This window comes from Stomoxys calcitrans, chromosome 2 (genome assembly GCF_963082655.1).
Source record: "Stomoxys calcitrans chromosome 2, idStoCalc2.1, whole genome shotgun sequence".
NCBI lineage: Eukaryota > Metazoa > Arthropoda > Insecta > Diptera > Muscidae > Stomoxys > Stomoxys calcitrans.
This window is the reverse complement of record NC_081553.1, coordinates 125,389,367-125,401,836: the sequence shown is the minus strand read 5'-3', so window position 1 is coordinate 125,401,836 and position 12,470 is coordinate 125,389,367. Positions and strand designations below refer to the sequence as shown.

General features: G+C 39.5%; 1 protein-coding gene across 3 annotated transcripts in view; it reads left to right on the top strand.

Annotated features, from left to right (window-relative positions):
• The window catches only part of LOC106084472 (gelsolin), a 134,045-nt gene that overhangs the window by 119,923 nt on the left and 1,652 nt on the right, over positions 1–12,470 (top strand). For all 3 annotated transcript variants that reach the window (XM_013248174.2, XM_013248175.2, XM_059364115.1), the window contains 4 exons: positions 2,877–3,170; positions 3,259–4,319; positions 4,391–4,750; positions 4,811–4,936. In XM_013248174.2, the coding sequence (XP_013103628.2) occupies positions 2,877–3,170; positions 3,259–4,319; positions 4,391–4,750; positions 4,811–4,936 (1,841 nt within the window). The remainder of the gene's footprint in view (positions 1–2,876; positions 3,171–3,258; positions 4,320–4,390; positions 4,751–4,810; positions 4,937–12,470) is intronic.

Below are 12,470 nucleotides of genomic sequence, written 5' to 3'. Positions count from 1 at the left end.
AGACGGACGGACACAGCTAAATCAAATCAGAAAGTGATTACGAGCGGTATACCTATTAATTCGATCGGTATACCTTCAAAATTCAAATTTTACCTATGAACATTCCACTAAGGAATAGGAGCAAACAGGCGTTGAGCATCATAGGCGGACATGCTACCTTCTGTGCTAAGGTGGCCTCAAGAAGTGGTGTAGGGTATAAAAATCAGCTGAGCTGATTTAGTTGAAATTTCCATAGAAAGTGTAGTCTGGTGCTGTGGTATAATTAGTAGAATTTTTCTTTCTTATAGCTTAGAAAGTGGGCTTTGAAAGTGATATATGTAAATTTTCGTGATGATTGAATAATAAATGCTATCTCTACCTTAATTACTAAAAACGACAGACTGACAATCAGGACAAGGGTTACGTGCAACGTTTTTAAGGGACATTGGCTTTATTATCTCGAATTCAGTACTACTTATGTTCTTCCTCATTGAACATAAAATGTCAAAAAGAGAATGGCCTTTAATTTGATGTATGACACGGGCAAATAGCTTTAGCCGTTGCAGAGTCCGTCTGTCTGTTGAAATCACGCTACAGTCTTTAAAAATTGAGATATTGAGCTGAAACTTTGCACAGATTCTTTTTTTTTGTCCTTAAGCAGGTTAAGTTCGAAGATGGGTTATATCTAACTTTATCTGGATAAAGGCCCCATATAGACCGATCCGCCGATTTAGCATCTTAGGCCCATAAAAGCCACATTTATTATCTGATTTTGCTGAAATTTAGGACAGTGAGTTGTGTTAGGCCCTTCGACAAAGATTTGGCCTAGATCGGTTCAGATTTGGATATAGCTGCCATATAGACCTATCCCTCGATTTAAGGTTTAGGACCCATGAAAAGCGCATTTATTGTCCGATGTCGTCGTAATTTGGGACAGTGAGTTAAGTTAAGCCCCTTGCCATAGTTCTGCAATATGGTCTAGATCGATCAAGATTTGCATATAGCCCTCAATTTAAGGGCTCATAAAAAGCGCATTTATTGTCCGATGTCGCTGAAATTTAGGACAGTGAGTTGTGTTAGGCCCTTTGACATGCTCCTTCATTTTGGCACAGATCGGTCCAGATTTGGATATAGCTGCCATATAGACCGATTTTTCGGTTTAAGGTCTTGAGGCCATAAAAGGCGCATTTTTTGTCCGATTGCGACGAAATTTGGGACAGTGAGTTGTGTTAGGCTCTTCGACATTTTTCTGCAACTAGGCCCAAATCGGTCCAGATTTGGATAAAGTTGCCATATAGACCGATATCTCGATTTATAGTCTTGGCACCATAAAAGGCCCATTTATAATTCACTGAAATTTGACACAGTGACTTATGTTAGGCTTTTCGACATACGTGGTTCATATCGGCTTATTTTTAGATATAGCTACTAAAAGGACCAATATTTTGTTATACACAATTGAACAATGACTTGTACTTATTAGTATATGGTCCAAATCGGAACAAATTTTCGATATAGCTGCTATGGGGCGGTTTACATATATACCTGAGGTGGTGGGTATCCAAAGTTCGGCCCGGCCGAACTTAACGCCTTTTTACCTGCTATGGTTGTTTTGATTATTTTAGATATTGTTTTAGAAATGTTGTTGGAAGAGATGATTTTAATTTGTGGAAGTCAAATCGGGAGATCGGTTTATATGGGAGCTATATCTAAATCTGAACCGATATGGTACATTTGCAATCCCCAATGACCAACATCAATATTAAGTATCTGTACCAAATTTAAAGCGGGTAGTCGACCGCTATCGTGATTTCGACAGATGGACGTACATGGCTAGATCGAATCAGAATGTCGAGACGATCCAGAATATATATCCCTTTCTGTGGTCACAGATCAATATTTCCATCCTATGGTGGTGGGTATATCAAAAATAAATAAATAAATAATAATAATAAATAATAAATAATAATAATAATAAATAAATAATAAGCCACTGCCCATCGTTTGTAAAGTGCTAGATTCGTTTACCTAGGCAAGGCAGCCACTCAGAGTATCGGACAGAACTTTTTTCATTTAATTCTAAAAGCGGGGCCATTAGATGTCACAAACTGGCCTGGCCTTTTTGGGTTTTAACCCACTACACCCCGACCTAACATTCAGCAACTTCTGTCTGTGCTACATATACACAATAAACGAAGTGAAATTCAACACTTACATTGATGGAGTAAAAATTCTACATAGAACTTAACTTCAACATACAATTTTCACAGGCCATTACCATTTAAGGTTTTACTTTTAACTTCGCTTTACTACCGCGTCAAAGCTAACAGCATAAAATTGTGCCCCTCCCCCTACCCGTTTTGCATCGGAAAAACTTCCCTCAGTAACATTTTGTTAAAAACATGTTAAATGTTATGGCCAATAACGTTATTTGCCATCACATTTACCACTGATCCTGCCTAGGCGAACTGTCAGTTGCTCTGCCACCTTTGCCATTACAAATTAAAAAAAAAAAACTTCTGCTTGTTTCGCCTAGACGAAAGATCCATTTGAAAAAAATCGTAGTTAACCACAAGGCTGGAGTCGAGCAGTTTTCAGTTTCAATCTAATTAAGTTATTACTCTCATTCGGTTAAATGTTTCTTTAATATGCTGCCATTTTACAAATTACCATTACACACATTACATTTATGCTTACCCACCTACATACGCAGTGACTACATACTTACCTGTAATTTTACTTCCTCTTTCTTTTCTGCTGCTTTGTTGCTACGATGCTACGATGCTTTCCTTCGTTTCCCTCTCTGTATTATCCGTATTGTGTGTGTGTGTATTCCGCCTGTCGTTTGCCTGCCTGGAACACGGCTGCTGTCCTGCCTGTCGATTTATTGAATGCAGGTGTGCGCTATGAACAGGGTGGTGTTGGCAGCGGCTTCAAGCATGTCGAGACGAATGCACAAGGCGAGAAGCGCCTCTTCCAAGTAAAGGGTAAACGTAACGTACGTGTGCGTCAAGTTAATTTGTCCGTGTCGTCGATGAACAAGGGCGATTGCTTCATATTGGATGCTGGTAATGATATTTATGTCTATGTGGGTGCCCAGGCTAAACGTGTGGAAAAATTGAAAGCCATTAGTGCCGCAAATCAGATAAGAGATCAGGATCATAATGGCCGAGCCCGAGTGCAAATTATTGGTAAGTCGTGTGTTAAGTGGAGGAGTTAGCGTTGACGCTGACAGTAGGGCGACAATATTTTAATGACGTTTTCATCTTTGCCACACAGATGAATATAGCACTGATGGTGACAAACAGCAATTCTTTACTGTTTTGGGATCCGGGTCCCCTGGACAGGTACCCGAAGAATCTACGGCCGAGGAGGATGGTGCTTTCGAGACAGCTGATGCCAACTCGGTGACCTTGTACAAGGTTAGCGACAGCACTGGCAAACTTAAAATCGATCCCATCGCCCAGAAACCTTTGCGCCAGGAAATGTTGCAATCGCAAGACTGCTTTATCCTGGATACTGGCTCTGGTATCTATGTGTGGGTGGGTCGTGGGGCCACTCAAAAGGAGAAGACAGACTCCATGGCCAAGGCCCAAGAGTTTTTGCGCACCAAGAAATATCCAGCCTGGACCCAAATCCATCGTGTGGTCGAAGGTGCTGAGTCGGCTCCTTTCAAGCAATACTTTGCCACCTGGCGCGATGTCGGTATGTCCCACACTCGTTTGGTGCGTTCTGCCTTGGGTTATGACACCGACGACTCAGATTTCGATGTAGATGATGTTGACTCTGTGCTCAAGAGTCTCAAGGAGCGTGGTGGCCATGCTATTGGCTTCATGCCCGACAATGGCCAACAGGAAATGGATGAATTGACCCAGTATGTGACCAGAACTGGTTCGGGAGAAGTTAAACGTAATCGCATTGCGTTTGAGGAGAGAATGCCCCTGTTGGGCTTTGCCGCCTACCTCATACCCTACAAATATGAATCTAAGAATGGTGAGACTGGTACCTTGGTGTATGTGTGGGAAGGCGCTAGAGCCAGTGATGAGGCCAAACATCAAGCCTTCGAAGATGGCATGTCCATGGCTATGGAGGAGAATGGCATTTTGATACGCTGTGTGCAAAACCATGAGCCCAGACATTTCATTAAGATGTTCAAGGGTAAATTGTTGACCATGATAAATGGCATGCCCACTGGACCCCAGTTATTCCATATACGCGGTGCCGATGAGGGTAGTGTACAAACCTATGAGGTCAAGGCTGATTCTTCCTCCCTGACTTCCACCGATGTCTTTGCTTTGGTTAGGAATAATGGCAACAAGGTTTACATTTGGATTGGATTGGTAAGCGTCGCCCTTATTATGTTGGTCAAGGCTAAATTAAAGTGTATTTCAATGTTTCTATGTGTCTGTAGGCTGCTTCGGAATTCGAAAAGGAAGTGGCTAAAGAGCGCTTTGTCCACTATTGGCCCGATGCCGAGGCTGAAGTTATTGAAGAGGGTGCAGAACCAGAAGAATTCTGGGATGATTTGAATGGTGAAGGTAGCTACGATCGTAGCCTGGTCGAAAAGGGTGGTAGGCCCATTTTGGAACCCCGTCTTTTCCATTGCCGTTTGTTGCGCCATCGCATTAAGGTAGAGGAAGTCAATCATTTCGAGCAGGCCGATTTGGATATGGATGATGTTATGCTTGTGGATGCTGGTGATGAAATCTATATGTGGGTGGGCAGCGGTGCCACCGAAGATGAGAATAACAGAATTTTGGATATGGCCAAGGTAAGAATGAGTGTGGAAAAAATTGTTGAAATTCAATCTTTTATCCTTTCCCTGCAACAGAAATACATCAGATCTGAACCCACTGATCGTACCATTGACACTGTCAGCGTCATTCGCATTGCCCAAGATCATGAGCCGCGAGTCTTCAAGCGTTTGTTCCCCAGCTGGGAAGATGGTTTCTGGCAGGTCAGTAAAAAGTTTCGTCCTTTGTTCATATGGCATCACATCATTTAAATGTTTTCCGAAATGTTTTTTGTTATTCTAACCAACAAAAAAAAAAAAAAAAAATTAGCAAAACAATTTAACACAAATTTTTAGCTCATTTAATCGAATTAACCACCTTCATTAATTTTTAACATCATGAATCCATTTTTTTGTAAGCATTAAACATGCATGCAGTTTTTGAGTGTTTGGTTGTGTGTACTTTGCAGTGCTGTAGTTTTAAATCAATTTAAATATACACATATATATGTATTTTTTTTAAATTTTAATAATTATTTTTTTTTTATTATTAATAACCCACGTAGAAACTAATACTTCTTTCATCCATCGTTTGGAAATCGAGCTCGAAAAGGTTTTTGCTTTGAGTGTTGAGATTTTCGAAAAAGAATACTACATTGCTTTATTTATTAAAATCCAGTGGAAGGTGTATGTAATGCCATTTAAAAACTCTTAACCCAAGAGGCAAAAAAAAAAAAACTCACCGTCGCACAGTGTTGTCAAATCGAAAATTCTTGGAAATAATTCTGTAACTTTTGAACGGATAGAGATATGTACACGTTACTTAACATTAATGTTGAGATGTTTTTCAATAAGTATGCAAAATTTGGGGACCCACTATGTGGTCTAGTAGATGATTTATGAGACTTGGAATTTGGTCCCCTCGAGCATGTCAAATTTTGAATTGCTTGCCAAACATTTATTTATGGATCGATCGGATTGATTCTTTTTTAAAGATAGAACTCTTAAATCCCTACAAAAACATTCTGAAATGTAAATCTCTAAGGGCTTATGAGTTATTGGACTAAGGTTAGGTTAAAAAGGGGGTGCGGATATTCTTAATTGTTTAACATGCCACGCTCCTAGGTTGGTTCATGTCTGGTATTGTGTTCCCACCTAAGTGCCGGTATCTATTAGCCGCAAAAGCCGGGCAATGAGTTTTTGGAGTTACAAATATTTTTTGTGAAAATTTTAGTCAAGGTTTTGTCGCTATGTTTGAAATTGTGGGGTTATTTGTGAACCGATTGAATATTTTATTAAAACGAGTAAAAATGCGTTAAGTTCGGCCAGGCCGAACTTTCGATGCCCACCACCTCGGGTATATATGTAAGCCACCTTTCATCAAAATCCGGTGAAATTGCACACCTTATGTCCCATAGCAGTTACATGAAAATATGTTCCCATTTGGACCAAATACTAATAAGTACCAGTCATTGTTCAATTGTGTACAACAAAATATTGGTCTTTTAGTAGCTATATCTAAAAAAAAACTATCTGAACCATATACGACACGGATGTCGAAAAGCCTAACATAAGTCACTGTGTCAAATTTCAGTTAAATTGGATTATAAATGCACCTTTTATGGGGACTTTAAATCGAGATATCGGTATATATGGCAGCTATATTCAAATCAGGAACGAATTGGGCCAGGTTGCAGAAAAATTTCGAAGAACCTAACACAACTCAATGTCCCATATTTGGGCGAAATCGGACAATAATAGCGCCTTTTATGGAGCCAAAACCTTAAATCGAGAGATCAGTCTATATGGCAGCTATATTCAAATCTGGACCGATCTGGGCCACATTGAAGGAGGACGTCGAAATGCCTAGCACAACTCACTGTCGCAAATTTCGGCGACATCGGACAATAAATGCGCCTTTTATGGGCCCAAAACCTAAAACCGAGAGATCAGTGTATATGGCAGCTATGTCCAAATCTTCACCGATCTGTGCCATATTGCAGAAGTATGTCAAAGGGCTTAACTTAACTCACTGTCCCAAATCTCGGCGACATCGGACAATAAATGCGCCTTTTATGGGCCCAAAACCTTAAATCGCGAGATCGGTCTATATGGATGCTATATCCAAATTTGAATCGATCAAGGCCAAATTAAAGAAAGATGTGGAAGGACCTAAGGCAACTCACTGTCCCAAATTTCAGCAAAATCGGATAATAAATGTGGCTTTTATGGGCCAAAGACCCTAAATCGTAGGATCGGTCTATATCGCAGCTATATGCAAATCTGGACCGATCCAATTGACGAATGATGTCGAAGGGCTTAACACAACTAACTGTCCCAAATTTCAGCAAAATCGGATAATAAATGTGGCTTTTATGGGCCTAAGACCCTAAATCGACGGATCGCTCTATATGGGGGCTATATGAAGATATAGTCCGACATAGCCCATCATCGAACTTAACCTGTCTATGTACAAAAAAAGAATCTGTGCAAAGTTTCAGCTTAATATCTCTATTTTTAAAGACTGTAGCGTGATTTCAACAGACTGACGGACGGACACGTCTAGATCGTCTTAGATTTTACGCCGATCAAGAATATATATATACTTTATAGGGTCGGAGGCCACCGTAGCGCAGAGGTACGCATGTCCGCCTATGACGCTGAACGCCTGGGTTCGGATCCTGGCGAGACCATCAGAAAAAATGTTCCTAATGCTGGTAACATATGTGAGGTACTTTGCCATGTAAAACTTCTTTCCAAAGAGGTGTCGCACTGCGGCACGCCGTTCGGACTCGGCTATAAAAAGGAGGGCCCTTATCATTGAGCTTAAACTTGAATCGGACTGCACTCATTGATATGTGAAAAATTTGCCCCTGTTCCTTAGTGGAATGTTCATGGGCAAAATTTGCAATTTGCAATAGGGTCGGAAATGGATATCTCGATGTGTTGCAAACGGAATTACAAAATGAATTTACCCCCATCCTTGGGTGTGGGTATAAAAATTGGTGCAGTTTGTCCCATCCTACCAAAAGTTATTCATTTCATAACCTAAAATTACCGAAAAAATTTTGGGGAAGGGGCGGTGCCCCAATTTCATGGTCCCACATTTGAATATCAGATTCGTATTCTACTCCCTTTACTTAAACCCCATATTGCGATGGTCAGTAAATATTTGCTGTTTGTTTTGGAGAAAGAGTAGACCCCCAGAAAACTGGTCGCGGAAGCGGGTGTCAATTTCATGCTCTACTCTCCAATATCTTTCATTTGAACCCCACACTGTCCTGGTCGGTAAATATGTCCGATTTAGGTGTGTGTTTGGGAAGTGGGGAGGTCGCTCAAACTCTAAGCCCTGAAAATAAATCAGAATCTTGTTCTACTCTCAAATATAATTTTTTAATTTAAGCTCCATATTGCCATTGGCCTCAAAATTGAGTATTAAATTTTGTTTTCTAATCTCAAATACCTTTCATTTAAACCCCTTATTGCAAAAGGCAGCAAATATGTCCGGTTTGGGTATGGGCCCTAAAAACAATAAATGTCGAACTCCACTCTCTTTAAGACCCAAATTGTCATGGTGAGGAAGTACGTCCTATTTGGGGGTTGTTATGGAGGTGGGTCGTCCCCTAGACAGTTTGTCCGAAATATTGATATCAGATTAGTGGTCTACTAACAAATACCTTCCATTTGAGCCCCATATTCCCATAGTCTGCAAACATGTCCGGTTTAGGAGGTGGAGCGGCCACTCAGTGAGTTGGCCCTGAAAATATGTATCAGATTCGTGCTCTACTCTAAAATACCACTTATTTGATCCCCATATTTCAATGATCAGCAAATACTTCCTATTTGGGTGGTGTTATGGGGGTGGGGTGGCGCCATAGACACTTTTCCCGAATATTGATATCAGATTCGTGCTTTACTCCCAAAGACCTTTGATTTAAGCCCCATATTTCTATGGAAGTAAATTTGTTTTTTTGGGAGGTATTTTTGGAGACGGGCGGCCCCCAACATTTGGGTATAGCATTCGTATTCTACACTCAAATACCCTTTATTTGAGCTCCATATTCTTATGGTAAGTAAATAAGTCCTGTTTGGAAGGTGTTTTGGGAAAGAAACTTGGTCGCCCATTTGGATGGCAGATTCGTATTCTACTCGCAAATACCTTTCATGTGAGTCCCATATTGGTATGTATAGTAAATATGTCCGATTTAGGGGTGTTTTGGTTCAAGAATTGGATATCAGATATGTTTTGTAATCTTAAATACCTTTCATTTGTAGATACCCCTAGATACCCCTTCCGAATTTTTTATACCAAATTTTTGCTTTTAGGTTACTATAAGAGATTACACAAAATTTCGCTTAAATCCCATACCCATCGCCAAGATCTGGAATTTCTGAAAAATAGGTTGAGGGGGAGGGTCCGCCCTCCCCTTCAGATATCAAAAAATGTAATACCCTATTTTCACCACGGGATCATTATGAAAATTTAAATCGTTTCAGCCGTTTTTGAGCCTATACGGGTCTACCTCTCTTCCTTCTGGGTGTTAAAAACAAATTCACTAAGTTGTAATACCCTTTACCACAGTAGTGGTGTAGGGTATAAAAATCATTTCAATATTTTTCGATTTTGCCCCAAATATATAACTCATGTTCGAAATTTTTCCGCGAACTTTTTTATTGCAAAAGCTCTTTGAAATACCTTTCCGGACCCTCTCCCTTAGCACAGTTTTCAAACACGCCATATCTCAGAGATGGGTGCACCGCTTTAAGCGATATTTTTACCACAAATATATGAAAATGGTATAACATTTTTGGGTCAAATAACCCCATCCCCAAACACTCCCGGACGGACATGTTTATCGATTGGTACAATATGGGTATCAAGCGTAAGGTATTTAAGAGTAGAGTACGTACTTGGTATATAAATTTCATCCTAAATGTTTGGGGAGGTCCTCCACCCCCAAAAACACCCTATACAGGACTCTTTCGCCACTTTGGGCAATATGGGTATAAAATTAAAGGAATTTTAAAGTTGAGTACAAATCTGCCATAAAAGTTTATTCCTTGGTATCTGAGGCGCCTTCCCACCCCCCCAAAACCCCCTGCAGAGCATATTTACCAATTGGGGCAATATGGACACCAAATGAAGGGTATTTAAAAGTAGAGTACAAATCCGACATAAAAATTTATTCCTTGGCATCTCAGGCGTCTACTCAGACCACAAAAACCTTCAGCGGGGCATATTTACCAATTGGGACAATATGGACATCAAATGAAAGGTATTTAAAAGTGGAGTAAGAATCTGATATAAAAATGTATTCCTTGGTGTCTGAGGCGCCATCCCACTCCCCAAAACCTCCCAGCAGGGCATGTTTACCAATTGGAACAATATGGATATGAAATGAAAGGTGTTTGGAAGTTGAGTACACATTTGCTATAAGAATTTGGTCCAAGGTGTCTACGGAGTGACCCTCTCATCCCAATAAAAACAACAACAAACTGACATGTAGGACGACCGAGAAGATATTGTACTCAAATGAAAGGATTTGTCAGAGGGAAATCCCCCTCCCCCTATCCTACCAAAAAAAAATGAATTCATAGTAATATATGAAGATCGATCAGGATATAATAGCACAGCAATAAAAGGTCTTTGGTAGTAGAGTACAATTTTTCACCCTCAAATTAAGCGTGTTCATCCCAATTTGAGGGTAAAGGAGCACTTTTTAAAGGATCTACGAATCTTTAAAAATGTGGTATTGCAAGTGGTAGCTTTAAAATATGATTTTGAATGTCAATAAGCAATACAAAAAAAAAAATAATAATTTGTGTGGTTCTGAACTAGATCCGTTGCCCTAAATATCTAGATAGCCACTTTCAAAATGCTTGACATTATAGGTAAACAAAATCGTGCTATAGCACGATTCTGATATTACTTCAGGGTCCGCCCCCTAAACTCCCTTCAAACCGGCCATGATTGCCGACTATGGCAATAAATAATAGATATTTGATAGTAGAAAACAAACTTGATATCCAATTTTGAGGCCAAGTGTTTGGGGGTCGTCTGACCCCATAAACTCCCCCAAAGCCAATGGCAATTGGGGCTCAAATAAAGAAATTTGAGAGTAGAGCACGATGCTGATGTTTTTTCAGGGCTAAGTGCATTGGTGGCCGCCCCACTCTACCTCCCTCTTAAACTGGAAATATTTGTGGATTCTGGAAAAGAGGCTCAAACCTGATATCAGTTTTATGGCCAAGTGTTTCAGGGACATCCCACTCCATAAACTCCTCCTAAATCACACATATATACCGACTATAGCAATATGTAGCTCAAATGTGGTTTTTGAAAGTAGAGTATGAATCTGATATCCACTTTCAGGGCAAAGAGACTTAAGTAGATCGAATATCCAAACTTTAATGGGCGGCTCCTCCCCTTACCCAGATCTCGGAGATGGGTGGGGCAATTTAAGCGAAATTTAGTTTGTTTATAATAACTCAAAAACAGAAATTTGGTATCCTTATTTAGGGTAGGATATCTAGGTGGGCCCCGCCACCTCCCAAGAAGAGCCAACATTTTCATATTAAATTTCTTCAAACTCATCCAAACATGAACTGGGTTAATATATGCAAATTTTTGTCAGAATCGATGGTGGTGGGTATCCAAGTATAGGCCCGGCCAAAATTTTCAGTTGATAAGGCATATTTTGTAAAATTGTTGGTACCATAGGAACATTTTAAATTTGTTGAAAAAAGTTGTACCTTAACTTTCCTGTAATAATCAACTTTGTTGCAAAAACCTAAGGCTACGCCAATTCAATCATATCATCCATTCAAGTCGTAAATTCAATGTACATGCATTAAACGGGGTAGATATTTAGTATTGGTAATGTGGAGCTGATATGTTCAGAGTAAATTTTGACGTTGACATTCGTTTTGTAGGCAGTTTGTAGGCGTGCATCACCCTCTGCGAGTATAATAAAATATTTTCACAGATTGTAAGAAGATATCAAATAGCGTGCATGCCTTTTACTAATTGCAATATAATTTACAGCATTTATTACTTTCCAGTCGTATTTGCAATTTTTATTGATTTCAAATGCGCATTTGAACGTATGCATTTCATTTTAATTATTGTATATGTCAACGATAGCTTTTAATGAAGTAATATATACCGTGTAGACATTTACATACACTATTAAACATAATATGAATTTCAACAGATTTCAAATTGAAATTCAAATACTAACACTCATGCATCATATTATATTAATTTTGCTCATTAGAAGTAGCTATTTGTAATATAATTTCGTCAATATATGCAAACAACAATTTATGCCCTTATATTTTATTTAATTGAATATCATACTAAATTGCAATAACAGCATACAACATGACATACATTTAAGTTATTAAAAAAAGATGTGACGGAAGGCCACCGTGGCGTAGAGGTTTCCATTTCCGCTTATGGCGCTGAAAACCTGGTTTCGAATCCTGGCGAGAAAATTAGAAAAAATTTTACCTATGGTTATCCTCTTCTAATGTTGGGCACATTTGTGAGGTAACTTGTCATGCCATGTAATATGGCATGTAAATATGTCTGCCCAAAGAGGTATCGCCCTGCGGCATTCTGTTCGGGCTCGGCTTTAAAAGGAGATTAAAAATTGAATCGGACGGCACTTATTGATAGAGGGAATCGCCAAAAATGAGAATCTTTATTTGTGAAGGATAAGTTAGCTAAGGTAGTTTTTTCTACGAGTTATTTTTT